We start from the raw sequence: 21,485 nt of genomic DNA, 5'->3' as shown, positions 1-21,485 counted from the left end.
GGTATAGGTACATTATAAAGATGAGTTTAAAATGAGCTAATTTCACGAACTACCGTCAAATTGGGAAAACATATTTTTGTATTTAACAAAATTCCCACCAACTCGATCTCCAATAGAAATTTGTAAAAATTTTACGAACCTACGTGGGAATACGTAAGAGGCGAATGTGGGACACGACACCACCTTTTCATTGACTTTTCACTTTGAAAATACCCAGTATTACTTAAGAGCATATTATATGTTTATTTGATTATTACCTACTTATGTAGTTAATTTACAACACAGAATTCACAAGGATAATATTATATCCTTTACCGACGTACCTCTAGACTTGAGATTTCGTATAATTATAAAGCTCTTTGGAATTTCTGTAATACGATTAGAACGGGGGAAACACTTAAACCTCAGGTTATATAAAACTGATCTTCGGGCATCAGTGCGCTCATGTTGCTACCTCAAGTTTCAAAATACCTTCAGTATAGGAGGGTAACTTGTGTTTTAGGGAGTATTTATATTGCGTGCGAGCACAATCTCTCTCTTGAGTTTTCCTCGTTCTACCTCTCGAAAAGACGGAGTCCAGTATCCGAGGACATGCTGTAACTGTCCGGACAGATAGAACATTGTAGAGTAAATATTAATACTTCCTAATTCTTTGCTTTACCTGCTGCCTTCAGTCATATCCTTCCCTTGTCGTGTTGTTGACCACACAACTTCCTGGAGTGTTGTCTTTATGACTAATTGTTAAAGAAACATTTAATTGTAATAAAATATTAGTATTTTGAATGCTGTTTTCGACAAATTTATATGGATCATTGAAATAAAAAATGTAAGTATATGGATCATATCAGTATCTATCTAATCAATATGTATAATTTGTACACATACCTACATCAAATATTAAATTTAATCAATCTATCCAAATTTAATAGAATTATTGGAAAATCAGAACTTTGCTAAATCGAATTTCCTATCAGCGAATGGTTCATTTATTATTTAACTAATAACAAGAATTAATTACTTTCACAAACTAAAAATAGAACTCGGTTAGACAAATAAAACAACTTCTCTCAATTGATTTGATTTAATTTTAGTAATATTCAACTGTTGACAGATAACAAATGATCTTACATTATCCAATTTGTACATAATGACTTAAGAAAATATGGCAACACTCATATTTTAACAATAAATAGGTGATGGTATGGTGTTATAATTTTTCGAACATATACACGTTAAATGGCCGTTGGGAATTTTGGCGAAGAATAATAATTGAAACTGCCGTTTCACAAAGTAAGCAACTTAAACTGTAAAACAAGAAAACAAAAGGTCCCGTAATTTGGTTGCCATTAATACCACGTCTACTGCGGGGTGTACAGGATTTACAGGGCGTCAATTCTGCTACAGTTAAGTCAATATCGCGTCTGATTTGTACTTCTTATTGTGAGTAAATAAAAACTACCATTGAGACGCTATTTACTTAACATTAACGGAATCTACACATAGAATTACGGAAGTGTGCAGCTGTTAACATGCTATCGGAAATACTGCAGCATATTCATTTTATACTCCGGTGTTTAGGTACTGTTGCATTGGCCATCGAATATTTTAGTTACACGATATAAACACATTATAAAATAATAAAAAAATGATCTCCAATAAAAGCCTATTTTATAGACACAAAGAAGAATTGTGATCATAAATCAAAATTGATAACGATAAATTGCGGTACAAAAGCAAATCCTTTACAAAACATTAAGACGCTTTATCAAGGAGTTTTTGTATATTTATAAGCAGAAGTTTAGAGTTAAATCCACGAAGTACATTCATAGACAAAGATTGGCCGTTGAAGAGTCACTTTTATTGGAGACCATAAAGTTATATTGAGCGGTTGGTAGCGCGGTCGTAACTGTATGACACTAGATGAGTATATCATTATATATGTATCGTGTATCGCGATAGTAATGCTACCTCGGCACCCAAGAGTTCTTCGAGGTAATGTTAGTTATGACTTAGTTGTTTAGTGATTAGGAAGTTTTTAAACTAAAAAGTTAACTTTAATAAACCAACGACTTCGCTTTAGATATTTGTAATCCAACTAAGCCAATGTGAGGAAATGATTCTAACATTAATATCGATAAATAGGCTATCATATTGGGTAAAAAATAAGATGTACTTATATGGTATTTAAATAACCAAACTCATTTAATGTAATAATTTATTAAATGATCGATCTTATTGATAACGTCATTTAGTTCTCATTAATGTATTTTAGGAAAGCTTTAAAATAATTTGATTTATTATAAAATAGCCCATTGTTACGGCCCGAACTAATTTTATTAATATAATTTCGGAATACCGGAATATAAGCACAATTTGGTGCAACAGAAATGAATATAATAAATACTTCCATTGGTCTTGCGGGACACATTCCATATGTAATTTAATAAGCAAAAGACTTACAAAATAGGTCACAATAACTTGTCTTTCTTTAAAATTTAAACAAACTATATTGATCAATGATTAACTCTAAGATAGAAACTATACAATGCTATAGTGTTAATTTTACGACTGAGAAATATACATACAAATAGGCTAGCTTCATTGTCTGATTTATCAATTCATTTATACTCTTAATAATTTACTGCCAAATAGAAATATCAATAATTAATATTTAACCACAGATTTTAACAATTTACAACCGTAGGTATTCACTTGACAGGAAATTATGAATTTTCCGTAGTCTCTACGGATTCAATAAGAATTTATAATGCCGATTGTGTATTGTCTAAAATGTAAAATGGAACACATTGTGAGACTTAAATTATCCGATTGGTTTAGTTAACCGACACCTCGTCAGCTGCTCGTATTCTAACACAGCATTAAAAGATACATAGTTCCAAAGTTAAGGTAATTATACATAGTTTGATGAGTAAACCTTCTAATATGCTCCCTAAATAATTTCAACAAACAACTTTATTCAAGTCTTAACATAGATATAGACCATGATCGCCCAAATAAGCGTGAACCACACTGGATATGACACTGGAAACTGGGCTTTGTCTCTCTAACATCATCTTAAAGACATATAGATTGTAACAACACAGAGCAGTCCCCGCGGCCCCCTCGCCCCGCCCTGCCCCCTTCGTTGGAAAACTCGTCACGGCAACACCGAACGCACAAATCATATAATTCCTTTTTAAATATTTGATATGAAGAACAACTATTCTACAATAGTCTTGTGCGCTAACATGCAATCATAAGGAAGACGAGTATTCACAGAAACATCGTTACACGCAAGTTTTCCAACCAAGACCCCTCCTCACCAACGAGAAAATACATTTATTCGTTATTAGATCACATCAGAATTAATGAATAAAGTGCTTTAATTTATTATTCGGTGACACTTTAAAACACATTAATTTGAAATGTAAAAATATTTACAGAAAACATCACTCTTCTGACATTCTTCGCTGTGTCGTCCGTTATCGACACGTGTCATTACAACGTTGTCTGATGTTTGACAATAATATAAAGCCACGCGCGCAATCCATCATCATTAGTGAGTGTACACCACCCTAAACTTATATCTGTTGGCAAACTAGTTGAACATAAAGTGTTGTCTTATTAGATACATAACTTGTAAGCCAAAGTAGCGTCTCGATGCGCCTGACTCCGCCCCCTGCCCCGCACGTCGAGATTTTAACTACTTCGTTGAGGACCCGAGTCCGTCCCATTGTAATACTGCAAAATACCCATGCGACAGCGCTCCCCCTGTCACCAACTATCATACACCCTTCAAGAAATTGTACGACTAGTTTTAACGTTTATAAATTTCAGAAAAGTCCTATCTATGATTCTATATGTTTTCTAAGCATAAATTTTTATTTTATACTGTTTTCTAAATTCTGACCCAGTCATATCTCCAATACAGAGGCTTCCCGAAACACTTGCGTAAACTGTTCCATTCCACTTATCATATAAAAAGAAATCGAAAATAACTTTTTTTTTTACATTTTTCAAGCGAACTTAACGTTTACCTTAAAATAGGTTACGGTTGTTATTTGGCAGGGTTTTACAAATAACAGTTATTATGCATTATAGCCGAACACGCCAAAGAATACTCCATCGATCGCGCGTAATAACCTGCGCCGTCATACTTCAACAGCTCTGAAAGCGACAGCTCTAGAGAACTAGTCCAATCTACGTATTCAGAGCTTCGCGGTTCAGTACAACTGAATAGCTTATTAAATTTACCCATCAATATAGGAATACCAAGCGTCTTAATATCAAAGCTATCGACTTGCGGTTCTAACGTCAAATACATAATGAACGTAACAATATCGCGGCGAGCCCCATTGTAAACATATGTACTGAACGTATGACAAATTGAAACCGCGCACTAACAATTCACATAATTAGACCTTTGATTGCGATTGCTCCACATGCAAACTGCTCGTTTTCCTCATCCTCAAACGGTTGTTCTTAGCGTAAAATTACTTACAATTACAGGGAAATACTGGGAAATGAAAATATATGGAGATATGGAGCGTTTTTTTATCGAGTATGTTATAAGTGTCATGATGTTTGCATGTGGGCGTTACCCCTTTGCCTGCGGGGGGTAGACGATGACGGAGGGGCGCGAGGTCTACGCGCCCTCGTTCTGCTGTCTGAAGAGGAGGGTCTCCTCGAAGATGTACTGCTTCAAGGTTTCTTTCGGAAGGTCATCGAGTTCCATGGCGAACCGGAACGGCTCCTCGGCTACGGGCTGTTAACAATGTAACATTTAAAAATTATACTTACATATTACATAAAGACGTTAAAAATTGACTTAAAACTAAGTCTACCGCCGACTTCCAAAGCGCAAGTGCAGAAGAAGCGGCACAACACAAACTTTACCGTAGCCTTTTCTCCAAGAACTTCTGTGGATCCTATATTTATATTAAAACTAAATGGACGAAAGTATGTATTTTAGTTATAATCGAATGTGAAAAAATTAACTTATTCAATAGATTATTGAGAATTGACAAAAACGAAAAAGACTAGATGTACGTAATTATTACAGTTGTTATGATGATACAGAACCGTATTTGGACCAGAAATAAATAGGGAAAAAAGAACAGAATCCTGACTGTAATCTGACCGGGTACTAATATTTTTATAAACGATCAGTTATTTTAGAAACTTTCACATTAATATAACTGTTTGTACTGAGGAACGCGTAAACATAAATTTCCCGTTCCAAATTTCACTCTGAAGACAAATAACGATGTAAATTTTGGTCATCTTATTAATGAATCCAAAGAGGTCAAGCGAATGAGATTCAAATTTCACCGCTATGAAAGGGCTATGTATATAATTAAGTTCTCCAATTTTTCAAAGGAACCTGTTTTTTGGGCTTCTACCGGGAAGCGTTATAATATTTATTATTTCGTCGTCAAGGCAAAAAAATAATACGAAAAAAAACCAAATGACAAAATTAAAAACTATAAACTATATGAAATATTGGCGTGGATGTCGTACGTAGCGAAAAAGGGACAGGACATAGACACATCGTCGTGATCGTCGATTGACATGTCGTCCTGTGGACACACAGCCTAAGATCTCCAAGGAGCGTCAGGCCGGTTGTAAAATCATACAGAATTTTAGGGTATTTTTTACGCTGCGCCGGGCTCCGCTGCTTCACAACCCCGAACGCAACCGGGAAAATGAAAACGCTTGAAAAGTTGGACCATAACTTTTTAAACAAAAGTAGTGTTGGTCCATAGGGAAACCTAGTGTATCATAGAGGTTAAATTACGCGGTATCAGCACCTAGGTTGATTGCATACACACCTTACTTTACATACATATTACCTTATATATATGTATATACTCGTATTTGTGTATTACGCTCAGTAGCCCCTAGTATGTACACAATCCACGTAATAACTACGCCAATCTTATAAATACACGGTACGTGGCATCAGACAGTAAAAATAATAAATTCAGTAATCTGTCACAGCGGGAAATTGGAGCTTAAAAATGATACCGGCGAAATGACAAACGTGTGTTCACCAATAAAATTCGTGGACAGACAAAAAATATGACATCACTCTCGAATAAACACCATTGTATTTACTATTCCTTTACATCTTATGACTCATGAGATAGGGTGATATAAATGACGAATCATCATGCTGATCCAACACGGAAAAGTCAAAACTTCATTTATTTATCTACGAGTAAGTTTACCCAGAAATTGCTATCTTTTCACTTGAGTCAACAGACATGAGTTCAGTGATATTATTGCAGTTTGTAGACAGCGAGCATCTATGACACTATCAATAAGTACTAATACATTTTTTATATGTGTATCATTCATTTAATAAATAAATATATAATGATCAAATAAACGTGTATTTCAAAGGAGAGGTACCGTCAGGCAGGCGGTCGGTTGTAAAATCACAAAATTTTATGGTTATTTTTACGCTGACTCCAGGGTTCGCTGCGTCACAGCCCCGAACGAAACCGAAAACATGCGGAGATGAATGAGAATGAAAGAGAGATCAAATAAACGTTCATCAATTTCCGAGAGAGAAACAATAAAATTTTATTGCTCAATTAAAAAAAATAACAATTAAGTGAAGCCTTTAGTCTCGGTTATTTATTTAATTCCATAAGCATCCATTATCTGCGAGTCAAAACTTAGAACCGAACAGACAAACGAACAGAACCACTTCCAAATATACGTTCGTAAATAAATATTTAGTGCGATTTCCAATTTCAATGTTATGCGACATCAAAGAATTATTAATAACGATCTCAGAACTCGTCAAATATTTGTTTGCACCAGAAAGATGAGTAGAAAAATGTGTTTTTTTTTTCTCCATTTTACGCTCTGCTTATTAAAATTGTAACAAGATAGACCTGACTAGCGGCTCTTGCCGACTTCGCTCGGGTAAAACCATAATAAAACACCTTCCTCTTGAATCACTCTATCTATTAAAATAACTGAATCAAAATGTGTTGGGTGGTTTGTATTTAAATTAGGTGTTTAGATCTAAGTATACATAGGGACAGGGAACAGACAGCGGAAAGCGCTATGTAATGATTCATTTCATTTGTTTCAGTAAATAAAAGACAAAATATTTTTAGTGTGCCCTTGATTGTGTGCATTTGAATCAGCCCAAAAGCTATATTTCAAAAAATGTTTTTTCTACGAGCATGAAAATTGGAAGAAAAAGTTGATGATATCGCAAAAATAACACTGGACATTGGACCTCATTTTCTGGAGATGTTTCTGAATGTTACTCTACAAATACAAATTCCTTATTTTGTTTTAAATGTGGTACACATTCAGATGTCAAAATAATGGCGGCTCTCACATTTCACCAGACACTGGCATGCAAAATATATAATGATATCAACCGCTGAGAAGGTGTGCCGAAAGAAATAGTGTAGATATATACCTATATATATATAAGCATATTTGTATAAGCGTTTCCATAATTTTAACTAAGAGATTGTAATGTATACTTTTTGGTAAATAAAGAATTTGTTACTATTATTATTATCTCACCTCGTCGTTGGGATCGTAGTACTGCTCGAGGTAGGGGTGCGCAAGAGCCTCCTCCACGGTAATGCGCTTGTGCGGGTTGAAGGTCAGCATGCGGTGCAGCAGGTCCAGAGCGCGCTGGTCGGCGCCCGGGAACAGCTCCGTCCAGGGCACGCGCGGCTTGAACGGCAACGACTCCAGGTAACCGCGAGCCTGGTCACGATAGTAATAAAATATTTTTATTCACCCCACAAGTTAAGTCACTCAATATTATGTTTACATAGAATAAAACAAAGCCGCTTCGAAAAAAAGTTTTCATTTTTACCGCACTCTGTGGTTTCTCAGGATTCAATTGTCAAGAAAATATTTAGAACACGTGAGAACAGTAGAACAATTTTATTTGTGTAAAATCCTAACTAATATTATAAATGCGAAAATATGATTGTTTGTTACCTCTTCGCGCTTCATCTGCTTAACTAATCTTGGGGTACTTTTCGTCCCGGAAAAATAAATGTTCCCGTAGAAATTTACCGCGGACGAAGCCGCGGGCAAAAGCTAATTATATATAAACGCTCAACGGAGTAGCTACACGTGGTTCAACAAATAAATAACATTTATTCGTGTTTGCACTTTCACGGTAAATAACTCCCGGAAAATCGTCATCAACATCCATTGATGTATTCGTAACGGAATTTATCCATGGCGACGAGAAACCTGGCGTATCCCGGAATTTTCCTTTTCCGGGTCAACAGTTTTAATATAAACCATAAACCATATTATGTTATTCATAAAAAAATTCCTTCTGTCAATGTCAGAGGGCTGCGATAGTGACAAACATACTTTAGCTTTATCTTAATGTAAACTTTAACTTTTTTATGATTAACATTATATGGTACCTAGTAGGTTCCTTGAGTAATGTAGGCGAGCGAAATCATCACGAGATTTTTATGTGCGTATGAACGAAGTCGCCACCAAAAGTTAGTTAAAACAGTACTTTTATGATGTATTATTTACACGTGTTTTGCAAATAAAATATCGTTTAACTTTTGTATCTTTATCTTTAAATATGAAGTATATACAACGTGTTATCTATCTGAGTAAAGCGCAACAAGCAAATAACTTACACTTGTTACTAGCATACCTTGAAAGTTGACGTTCATTACATAGTTATCAAGTTTCCCAGTTTACTTAAACTCCAGAACTTGTACTTAACTTTGAAAGATTAACTCTATTGTAACAGAAACTGGAACAGTCTCGAAGCGAACCTCAGTGCTAATAAAAATGCAAATACTGAGGGCGAAAAACCCCGGCTATTGTTTAGCCTTCGGGGAGATAGGGTGCAATATTTTTTTTACTATTTTCCCGGTCTTATTGCGTCTGAATAGGAAATCAAAATCTATTCAATCCAGCCTGTTGCCGAACTTATTAGTAGAGAGAATTGGAACAGCGCGCTCCATATTCTAAGAATAATAAAATTACTTATATTTAATTATATAATCTTTCAGAAAATGTAACAAGATAAACTTTTTGTGTGTTTTAAGACTAATACAAGCTAGTAACGGAGTTTCTAATAAGCAGCCTTAGACATGGAAAACCATGTAATGCCTTTTTGAACATTGGTAAGTAGTTTTTTTCTTTGAATCTCCGGGGCGTAGGAGCCGTAACAAAGCTTTGCCTGTTATATAGTACTTATATATTGGCATTAAATAAAAAACAAAGATCCGCATTCAAGACAAACCCCGAAAAACCAAATAAAGGTACCTTTCTATAATAAATCTTCAAAATGATTGCTCAACATTAACACGACAATAGTCATAATATGGAGGCAATGTGATAAATAAGCACTAATCATTTATTTCTCCGGAAATAGCTTGTAAATATTCAAAGTGCGTGGCCATTACGAATATATCCTAACAAATCACCTAGTTCATAAAATAAATTACACGAAACGCGAGATGAATTAGCAATTCTAAGTCTGGTTCCATTTATCGTCCGAGTCGGGTGCGACAACATATGAATACTATTCTTAAAATGATATAACACCAGAAAATATTATTGAAAACATAAAACCTAGAATGTATACGAGAACTCATCACAATTGATTTCCATAAACTAGCAATGGATATACAATTCAGAGCCTAGGTTCGCATTGAACGCCCAAGTGGACATACATGATATAACCCTCGATCCGCGCCTTTGCGAGTCGAGCGCTAAGCAATGTCACCTGCTGAAAAATGCATAACAGTTTTAAATGTAAACTGCTTTGCATGATGTCTGTCTGTCGCGGTTAAACAGTATATATATATAGCATGTCGACTCGGTAAAATTACTAAAGACCAATAAAACTGTTAAACCGTTGGGCGGATTTTGATGAATTTTGGAATACATATACAGTTAATGATCCGAGGTCATAGGCTACCGCGGGCGGAGCTGCAACCACAGATCCATTTTGTTAGAACTGTAATCCTGTTGGTTTACAACCAACGAAACCCCAATGAATGGGCATAAATTTTACAGAGTGTTTTATCCTATTTCACAAAGCTTCGAAAATAAAGCAATGCTACTGGTTAAAATCAAGACAAATTCTTCACAAAGCAGCTTAGTTCAAGTGGAACCGGCAGCCTCTAAAGCCTATTACAGGCAACTCCGGTGAGAATCTATTATTATAAATGTAAAGGTGTGTTTCTTTGTCCTTCTTTCACGGCAACACGGAGCATTGTATTGAGGTGATATTTTATGTGGAAATTGTTGGAGAGTAGCTAAAAAGTATTATATTTCGACGTAAATTAAACAACTAAATCAAAGGGTCCACGTTGACTACTTTTGTGTTTCTCCAGCATACATTTTAATCCTGCAGTTGATCCAACGTACAAAGCAAACTTCTGTAGTACTCAGACACAAAGCGCAGAAAGTATGCAGCAAACAGCAGATTTTCTCATTAAAAACTTATTGCATCAGTTCTGGAATTAATAGAGCAATGTACAGACAACCGCACGTCAAGTTAGCTAGGATCTCTATGTCGTGGTAATAGAGGCTATTCCACAATGAATTTGGGTAGGTAGCTGTTGAATGTACATAGAGTGAACTGTAGCTGTGTTTTCATTACCATAATTATTTCAAAATTTGGGGAAACGTTTCTCCAAGAATCGTTCCATCAATTGTTACCCTTAACAATTATACAGTCAACAAAGATATGTATAAAGTCCCAAGTAAACACTGAATAATAATTTAAAGCTTGGAGCGAAATTTACTGTGTTCGATTAATGTTGTTGGCGAACTTTCTTTGCTTTTAAAAGGTTGGCAAATAAACTTGCAAGCATTATTTTTGAAAGCAAGCAGTCCGTATCAAATATGGCATTTAGTAAGCCTAGCAAGTTTGGAAGTCTAGGTTGTTTTTAACTAAGCTAAGGTGAAAAAGCTCTTTTTTAAATTGACTTGTAAGAACGGAGAAAATTTTTGTTTTCGTAACATAGGTACTATCTTTTCTTCTTGATGCTAGTCTTTATATTTGACTGTATTTATTTCTAACACTGGTGTCAGATTTTATAATCTTAAAGGATTCTGACATGACTTTTACGACCTTACCTACCTAGTGGCAAGCAATCGCATATGAAGTAGTAAACTTAAAACTTAACCAGTGTGCAGGTTTCCTCACGATGTCGATTATGATGATTGATGCCAATAAAATATAAAAATAATAACAACTGACCTTCTCATTGATGATGCAGTCGAGGTCCTCGATGCTCGGCGAGCCCAGCACGCCGAGGATGTGGTTCAGCTGGTCCAGGTAGTGCTTCCCCGGGAATATCGGCCTGTTGGAGAGCATCTCAGCCAGGATGCAGCCCACCGACCAGATGTCTATTGACTTGGTGTAGCCCTGTTGGCGGAACATGAGATGAATCAAGATTTCTGGAGAGTTCTAACGTCAAATCAAGCGTTTATACCGCAACACACAATACAGCGTACAGACGAGATACTCGAAAACAGCGTATAGTTCCCGCCCCAAATAGAACAACTCCGTGCCGTCGACGCGACTGAGAGATAGAAACGTTAACAAAACGCAACATCATTGACCAATGTTCAAATCAAATGATTTTTTAGGTGTAAGCTAGGTTTTATGTTATTACAGGCAAAATAGGCAAACTAGATGAGAGAGAGAGGGAGATAGAAAAAAAAGACATATAACTTAAGTACTATGACGTCAAGCTAAATTTAGCGTTTTGTTTTATGACCCAGAGCCTAATGACGCTTTATGTCCTGAGCTGGAATTTGGCTTTACATGACAGCAGCCGCATTTCGGAGTTAAGGTATTGGTTGTTGTTCGTTTGTGGTGATTTTGATATGAATTTATAAATATATAATCTGCGGACTGTACCCATAAAGTATTTAGGCACACAACAGATACTGGACTACTAAGAAATACATGTGATATAATACCAAATAGTATAAATCGTGTTATTGCAAATAAATATATCTATTACTAAAGAGAAAAACTGCTGTTTTGCAAGATACATGCATTGAATTTGTTAATAATTGAACATATAGAAGCTATTTCACTGAATTTTAATATTCACGATGTATTATAGATAAATTCTATGGTTACAGCCTATTTTGTAAAGATTCTTGTCAAAAGCCTTGTACAAACAACTCGATATACAAGAAGCAATGCTGATAAAACAAATCTCCTGCTTAGTCCACGTGTAAAGTTACATGGGGAGTGTTGCGCGATAAAATTATGACAACGCGTTCGCGAACAAATCGTGCGCAAATGATGGCTCGGCTATGGCGGGATTATCCAGCGACCGTACCATTCATATCAAATACAGACACATTTGTAGTAAGATCTTATGATTTACTTCAATACTAGCAGGTTATTTGAAAACATTGTCTTAGAATAGGAGAGTTCCCTATCATCCTGTGGATGTCCTACGAGAAGACTAAAAGATAAAAATCCTTGGTAGCTTTTAGGCAACAATAGCATTTTAAAAAAGGGTTGACGTCAGGCAGAAAGCCAATAGTAAAATCACAAAGTTGAATCTTTAAGGTTTATATTTTAAGGTCTTCATGAGATAGGAGTTTCGTGGAAGAAGTGGAGGAAGGTTGAAGAAAAGATTGCTGGAACGCGTTCTGCTTAAGAAGGTGAAAAGCATTAGACAGAGGTAGTGGTAATATGAAGTGGGATAAAGATAGGCATTAGAGGAGAGTTGCACGATATCAAACTATTCGTGTTATCTACGATACAATAATAGCATAGCGATTAGGCACAAATTGCGCATGGAATACCTTACGCCTTACTGAATGATGGCTCGGCTTCCGGAATGCCATCAGTAAGCTTGATGTCATATTTCACTTCAAACACAGAAACGACGTGTCATTTGTTGTGGGATTTCCTGAATACTTTTATAGATTTGTTTTATTTTGTATATATTTTATTTGACACGAGGGAGAGGGGAGAACATGAGGGAAACAAAATACTTTTTGTTGAACATTACATTGTAAACTAGTCAAATATTATGCTTTGTATATTTTATAAGTGATGTTGATTTATTAAGTACGAACATACAACACATTACGCTCTCGTCTGACCCTGGTAGATGAGGAAATCCTATGAAGCGCTGAGTTTACGTCTTAGGGACGCTAAAGACTGTGCGAAGTGGAGAAGAAAAATAGGAAAGAGGGTCCTGGGCTCCCAAGCCTTACTGACTGAAGAAGTTACCGCGAATGCGCTCAGATTTAAGCGAGAGGTACAACAACACTATACTAATGTAAACATAATATATTAAGGAGATAAAGTAAGGTAATAATTAAATGTGATACATTTGTAATGATTGCTAATGCGATTAACGGTAACACTTATCAATTTAATTTTATAATATTTTCCCTTTTCCTCGGTGCATTCTACAGCACAGGCGAAGAGCAACGCGCCGGAAAAATAGAATGTTTTATTCAATATCCTTTTAGTGCGCAATCCGAACGCCCGGAGCTAAGCAAATATTTTTCATAGCTCACTCACGTCAGAGCTTGCTTACCACAATAAAGACGTGAGTATAATATAATACGATCTACGTCATATCACAGCGGTCTCCGTATTGTGTCGTCGGGACGAAGAAAAATCTGCGTCAGATATCATCTACAGGCTATATTTCTCTCATTGTTATCCTTTTCCTAATACCAATAACGTTATTATTCCGGACTTGACTATTGTCAACATCGACTGATATATGAGATCGAACAAATACCAGCTATATTGCGAACGTCATTTCAGTATGTACTATCGTCATGCCGATCACGTCGCTCAAGGAAGGAAACCATTCCGGGTCTCGATTATTGTTTGGACTATTGAATACCTTTACACAATACACAGATGCGTAAATGATAAATATTAAATAATGGCTCATGTTCAATTCAGACGGCACGCTCCTATGGGGATTACGTTTTATTAATTACAAATGGACCGCAGATAGGGACGAAGGTCCTGATAAGCGGACAGTCGGGCAAAAACACGAGGATAACCAAAACTGTATACAATTCGTATAGCAACATTTCCAATCTCGGATTAGGGCGAGGGGCAGAGGTGAGGGGAGCGAGGGGTGATACACTCAACCTCATCGTGGATGCCTCGTGTTCACCGACCCGTGAATTTTCGCCTGCAACGGCCCTTGAAGTAACCTTTACTTTACAGACCTTTCGTGTAACCACTAAATTGAACGTTACGGTACAAGTTGAAAATTAATAAAACTTGAACAACAAATCGAGCGTACAACAAACATATCGGCGATATCATGTTTGTTTAACAGTATTGCAATATTGGTTGCACGTGGTCGATATTCGACGATAAATATCATATGATCTATATCTATACATAGATGTATGGAAATAGATTGAGCGAGAATAATCCCTAGTACGGCAAAAACTTGATACTGATAGCTCTAAATAGACTAACACTTAAATTACACAGTTATTTAATCGTCAAACAACACGGCCCGAGAGACTTACCCGGAAATTACAACGTCGTCTGTCCGACTAAATTGCTCTCTACGATTGAGATAGTATCTAATTTAGCTTGAAACTTCAGAGTTAAGTTTGCCTTAGCCTCAGGGCTCGGACTTGCCCCGTTGTGCTCCGTTTATTAACGTGTGAGCCTCATCTTACAATTTTTGCGTAGATCTGGAGGAATGTGTTTTAAATAAAACCTTATAGAAAATAAAATGTACCCTGAGTCAGATTTGTTAGGATCGTGGCAAGTGTAAATCCCTAGTTTCTGTTAGTAGTTACTGCATAGGAAACAGGCGTGACAATATCCATGTATGTATGTATGTACCGACTAACCTTGGAGTTGAGCATAATCTCCGGGGCGCGATACCAGCGGGTCGCCACGTACTCCGTGAGGAAGCCTGTGTGGTCGTGGTCTGGGTCCGCCACTCGCGCCAGTCCGAAGTCGCAAATCTGAGCACAAAATGAAGACAATCAATCATCAATATCATGTCAGAGTTAATGTGGGCGTTTCATTGTCAGGTAGCTCGAAGGCAGTCAAGTTCGCGCCGGACTTTACGTTGCTATGTTACTTTATTCACGACATGTATACATAACATTTTTCGTAGCTGACAGACAGACAACGTACAGTCGAAACTAATTGGCGTAGAAAGCTGAAATTTGTATTGTTGGTAATTTTTTTTTTAATTGTATGAGAATAGGAAAGGATTACCGGAAATTCCGGGAAAAGTTGTATAATATTTAAAATCTCATTATCTGAATAAAATATTATTCAGACATGAATGTATAGTACGATAGTCAGTCATACAATACATATGTAATGTGTAGAAAACCGGCTTAATCAAAGAGAAGGTCGCCAAGGGCTCCGACTCCGACGCTATTGGGGTAGGCCGCTTAACTAAACATTATCAAATATGGATGAAAGCTAACCAGAAACCACATAACGCGGGACAAATTCATTAATTAATAGAATGTATATTGTAATCTCAAAAGCCATACATGCTTTACCACTTAAGGAATGAGGTCCCTAGAGCTGTTACTCAGTAATATACATATTACGGATAACCGTAATATGACATTTTGTGTTAAGCGTGTTTAAACCATTGAGAGGGTGCGAGACCCTCTTCATTGGGCAGAAGTGCGTTAAGGATTCGAAACGGGGATATGATAAATAGATGCCGCAATATTATCCTCACATAACTGAGGGCTGAAGGTAAGAGAAATCATGTATTGTAAATTACAGGACTGAAGGTAATGGAGTGCACCGAACGAGGTTGTATCTAGTCTTCTATCTCTACTTTATACATCGGTTGCGCTCGCATGACGTGTGGCCAATATGTGGTAAAATAGTCTTCATATTCTCACGTGGCGACGAGGAGCACTTGAGTGAACGGTCGGTTGTAAAATTACGACCATCTTCTAAATTTGTAATATTATTTTTTACGTTGATCCGCCGGGGATCAACGTGAGCAGTGTCACAGCCAATAATGCAAATTGGAAGATGCGAGGATATAAGAGAGATTCTAAATTTACATAATTTCAATATCATGTCGAGTCGTAAAGGAGTGCTACTCTACTAGCTGTATATGAATATAAATAAAGCACAGATATAAGAATGGATCAACATGTAAAGAAGTCGATTAACAAATAAAGACTGTGAATGTAATTGAAATACTGAATATTTCATAGTTCAAGAATATGTCCTAGCATTTTTTCTTGACGGATATTTTGAAAGCCATTGGCTTATTTTGTAATATATCTTCGTAAACATCACTCATGTTATTATACTTCATGTGATATAATAAGGTGTGTTTTATTTTGGACAAAGAGTAATGAAGAAAATTCCTATACATACATCAAACGTAGTGATTATATCCTCTTTGCATATATCATTACATTACATACAGTTTCCTGAAGATAAATAGAGGAATAAATCAACTCCTCCAGTAATAATACCTGCAAATATACACATTTAGGGAAACTCATTGTTTTTGATATATTTAGCAATGTTGTGTATAATTGCTTTATGCTTTTATTTTTAAACATGGAAAACCGTGCCATTAAGGAGCCTAATGCTAGCCTATTTGTTTTATTTCATGTGTGCCATCCACCCATACGTAGTACTTCTAATGTATAAGCACGTGTGATAGAGTAGAACAGACATGAACTTACAGTCTGTCAAAAAAGTGAAGAAATTAAATCAAAAGGAAGTCTCCAGATAGCTGGCTATACTGTGTTATCAACGAATCTTGACCATTCTATTGGGTATTGCCACAGATTAGTAGACAATTTGTATTGCAATGACAAAAATATGTAGTTCTTTTTATACGTTTTCTTCATTTTCTTGACAGAATGTATAAATGAGGATTAATAGAATTACAGATACAAAAGACAGAAAAGTCAAACAGTTCAAACGAGTCTAATTAAAACAAAAAGTTAGGCTGCGATGTAAAAAGTAAAAATGTCAGAAATGATTACTCCACTCTGTCTTTGTAAAGGGCTCGTCCTAGTTTTTCTGCTCACATTTAGAAGGGCAAACGCTGAATGAAAACCTGCTGTGCCCTATCATTTATTTTGTGACAAAGTACTAACTAAATAAGTACGGGGAAATTTGTTCAGGTGATGTCTTTTTACGACCTCTGTATCTAAATGGCCGGCATGCCGACCGCTACAATTCCCGAGATGGAAAGTGATCTTTTTCATATTGATCTTGAATCTATTTAGTTTTGTATGTTACAAAATATAGCATCGTTGAGTTAATATTCCATAACACAATTTTGAATCTACTTTGGGGCTAACTTAATGTATGATTTGCCCCTATGTTTAGTGAGACAAAATTAATAGGTTTTGTTTAAATATCTAAGAACTAATTGTGCCCCACGAAACCGCTTCCGCGAGAATTTCGGTAAAACTTGAAACACTATTGATCATCCATATTCATGAGTAATTTAATGTAAATGTTGACAGACTAGAACAAAAGGTTAAAGCTACCAATGACGCAGGTAAAACGGCGAGGTACCGTAAAAATTATATTTTCTCAGCAATATCATGTCTCGCTAATAAAATACACACTTTCGTGACACGTCTGCCCGTGCACTGAAAATTCAATATTCCTAGACTAGAGCGATGAAGGGAATAGTCACGTTAATACTTAGTATATTCAACATTTCTAGGCAAACCTCCTCCCAAACCGGTTAGATAGATAGATAAACCATTTGTAAAACAACACAATTCACAACCAGACTATTTCTATTATAATACGAATATAATATAATGTTATTTCCAAAAAAGTATAGGAGACGAGACGCAAAATGATTTTATTGTTGCCCGTGTTATATAAAACCCACAACGGTTCAGATGGAAGCTTGTTACTCTTGCAAGCACAAACCTAAAATAATAAAATAAGCATTTAGGTTACATACACGTTTACAAATTATGTCCAAAAGTAACCCTTGATTTAAAAAGGGAACAGTATACTCTAACAGTTAAATGCATATCAATTTACCCTGCATGGAACTGTATGCGACGGTAGTACGGCCTAATTTTCAGTGATACAACAGGTTTAGCGTAGTCGGTCCATTTACCTAACATAATATGAAATATTTTTTCTACAAATTAAAAAGCAACCATTTTTACTTTCGAGTCCTCAATTAACTGGGTATTCTAGGAATATTATCCAGTTAAAATTTTTTTATGTTATACAATATTTAAAGTAAATAGGACTCTAGAAAATACAGTCGCAAAAATTGTTGGGCTTCAATATAGCTTACAACAAATTATAAAAGACTCCTACGGAAGTTAATTAAGAGAAATCAACATCTAAAGCTTTAGAATAGACTCTCAGGCGTATATAAACTGTTATAATATTGAATTAAAGCTTCATATTACAAGAAAACTGACACTTTTAACACTTCTTACCAAGCGTGTTATTGCTAACATTGCTGATAGATTTTTATTAAATCATCTAAAGGCATCTGACATGACTTTTGCGACTACCTGCCGCCATCTAGTGTCATGTACTCGCATACACAACTAGTGTGCAGGTTTATCATGCTCTTGTTTGTTGGCGGTCGTACACAATTATTACAATATGCAATCAGTTACTTATCTCTTAGATTATGTTTGTCAATGTTGGCGAAAATCATTATGCGCTGCATGACGTCATTAGATAACCAATCACAAGAATCAGACAACCTAAGCAAGTTGAATATTTATAAATATGTGTGTAACGATTACTTGGAGTATCAGCGTAAAAGAAAACACATTTAGAGAATACTAGCTATTATAAATTCGCATACAAGACAATAGGATAAAACTAAAGTACCCTATATACTATCCTAGGTTATATTCTATAGTTGTACAGAGATGTTGCCCGGGGCTTCGCTCCCGTGGGAATTTTAAGATAAAATATAGCCTATTTTGAGATAAAATATAGCCTATTTTGAGATAAAATATAGCCTATAGCAATTTTAGATGTACCTTTCTAATGGTGAAAGAATGTTTGAAATCGGTTCGGTAGTTTCGGAGATTACCCGCCTCAAACATACAAACTGACAACCTCACAGACGCTTAGAGTTGATGACACAATAATTAACTTAATTTCTAAGAACGGTTTACTGTTGACAATAGGTATCTCTTCTTCATAGTTGTATTCCTTATGGCCGAGAGTCGTGGTTATTACGTGAAATGAAACGCACACAACAACTTTCTTGGCATTATTAATGGAGTGGTTTGCCTTCTCCATTTCACATACGAGTTAATAAGAATCAACCAGTGTGCAGGTTTTCTCACGATGTTTTCCTTCACGATGACGATAGGTAGATTCTTAATAATACCTCTGTGAGCTACTGTACAACACACACGTAAAACATAAAAGCAACATAGAAAATACACTCGGGAAAAATAAAAATATATGCGTACCTTTAAATCACAGGTGGTATTGAGGAGGAGGTTGGAGGGCTTCAGGTCCCTGTGGAGGACATTAGCGGAGTGGATGTACTTGAGTCCTCGCAGAATTTGGTATAGGAAGTAACAGATGTGGTCGTTACTTAATTTCTGAAACAAAACTTTCTGTCAGACTCTACTGAACCCGCTACTGGTTGGCAGATGTAACGTTCTTGTTTTGAAATATAATATCTGCGAGTCACGGCTTCGCTGCCGTAGGATCATCGGGAATCTGGAGTTATAACGCACCTATATACGCAGCCAATCACAATTCCAAACAAAAAAACGCACCCGGTAGGCAGTGGGTGTGCGACCGATCTTTACAAATTATTTTTGGATTTATTAATACAGCACTGTTCAAAGTTTTATATAGTGTAATTAACATAAACCTAACATCATCTTAATATACTATAATATTTCCATTTTAAATTAAATCTTAAACACACAAAACCTCTGAGAGAGCACTCTAGTTTTACCTCGTAAATATAACATAATAAGAATTACCTGTGTTTTTAATAGTTTATAAAGGTCCGTTTCCATTAAGCATTGCACGATGTATACGTCTTTCATTTGATCGATACTGTCCGCTCTTAATATGTCCCGAATGTCGATTATCTGGAATCAATCACCATACATAAAAAACAAATCGAAAGTTTTTCTTGTAATATGAAAAGCAAAATATTACAAATTCGAGGTTGTTGAACACGCTCTAAGGTTCTATTTAAATTAAATAATTGAGGATTTCTTAAAAGTTATCGTATCTTGCACAGGGCAAAAAGATACCATCAATCAAAAAAACTCTTCCTTAGTTGACTAACAGACAATGTACGCACAGACAAAACTCCTGGGCGTAGAAAGCTGAAAAGCATGTATAGTTTCCTTCGGATATTTAGGGAAACAGAAAGGATTACGAGAAATACCTATGAGAACGGGAAAATCGGAACAAAAGCTAGATTAAGAAAACAAGATTCCTTACGTTTTCGTGCTTAAACCGAGTGAGAATTTTTATTTCTCTTAGCGTCCTTTGGCAGTAGGTTTGGTGTTCAAACGGCGAGATCTTTTTGATGGCAACTTTTGTCTTCTTCACGTTGTCGAATGCGGACCTGAAATAATGGAAAGCATAAATCACTCTGTCCCACTTATTGTGAGTCCAAGTCCCGAAGGGTTGCCCGTCAACTGAACATAATTCAATATCGGATAACGCAATAAATAATGGTAACCCTAACGGTGTAACGACTCGAGCGGACAGACCCGCTGTTATTACTTTAGTAACAAAAATATTTGAAGTAACAAAAACAAATCGGTTATGTCGATAAATTATTTCTGTCTATTTACGTAAATACACGTGCAGTACCTGCTAACTCAATAAAATAAGTTCGTAGAACCTGTTTAATCAATTATAGATAGAAGAAAGCAGAATAGATTCTCAAGAACTACTAACGGCGATGTCGCTTCATAATTATTTTCTTAAATATATTTGAAAAAAAAAACGTAGGTAAAAACTTTATTGTCACATCTTGGTCCAAGCGTGCAATCCAAATTAAGTAAAATCATGTGAAAAATCCTTGCCGACCTTGTCCTCGTAAATAAAACTTGTAAAACAAATCGGAGTGGGGTATCTATTAAAGAATTTAAAATACGGCCAGGATCCTGAAAGGGTAGGTATCGAGAATCCCGCGCATTAGCGCGGTCGAGACATCGGATAAATTGCCAGGTTTGAACCGGAAACGAATCTTTAGCACGGTACAATGCGCGGAACAAATTTAAAAATAGAATAGCCATTTATTACACATTACATTCGAAATTTTGAAGATATCTTAGTTATCTTACTATTATTATAGAGACGTAAGGGTTAGTATGTTTGAGACAGGTAATCCACGAAATTACGAAACCAATTTCAAAAATTATTTCACCATTAGGAAGGTAGGTACATCATCCAAGATTGCTATATGCTATATTTTATTTCAAAACTCCCACGGGAACATTTAGTAACATACAAAGGTGATATCTTTCAT

At 35.9% G+C, this 21,485-nt stretch overlaps 1 protein-coding gene across 1 annotated transcript in view; it reads right to left on the bottom strand.

Annotated features, from left to right (window-relative positions):
• Positions 1–1,062: 1,062 nt before the first annotated feature.
• The window catches only part of LOC128683498 (mitogen-activated protein kinase 1), a 33,560-nt gene continuing 13,137 nt past the window's right edge, over positions 1,063–21,485 (bottom strand). Inside the window, exons 2-8 of the mRNA XM_053769196.2 lie at positions 20,447–20,573; positions 19,975–20,085; positions 19,447–19,581; positions 14,863–14,979; positions 11,243–11,410; positions 7,558–7,746; positions 1,063–4,765 (exon numbers count right to left, since the gene is read on the bottom strand). Of these exons, the coding sequence (XP_053625171.1) occupies positions 4,646–4,765; positions 7,558–7,746; positions 11,243–11,410; positions 14,863–14,979; positions 19,447–19,581; positions 19,975–20,085; positions 20,447–20,573 (967 nt within the window). The 3' untranslated portion in view covers positions 1,063–4,645. The remainder of the gene's footprint in view (positions 4,766–7,557; positions 7,747–11,242; positions 11,411–14,862; positions 14,980–19,446; positions 19,582–19,974; positions 20,086–20,446; positions 20,574–21,485) is intronic.

The sequence above is a fragment of the Plodia interpunctella genome, chromosome 3 (assembly GCF_027563975.2).
Source record: "Plodia interpunctella isolate USDA-ARS_2022_Savannah chromosome 3, ilPloInte3.2, whole genome shotgun sequence".
Taxonomy (NCBI): domain Eukaryota; kingdom Metazoa; phylum Arthropoda; class Insecta; order Lepidoptera; family Pyralidae; genus Plodia; species Plodia interpunctella.
This window is presented reverse-complemented; position numbering and strand designations above follow the sequence as displayed.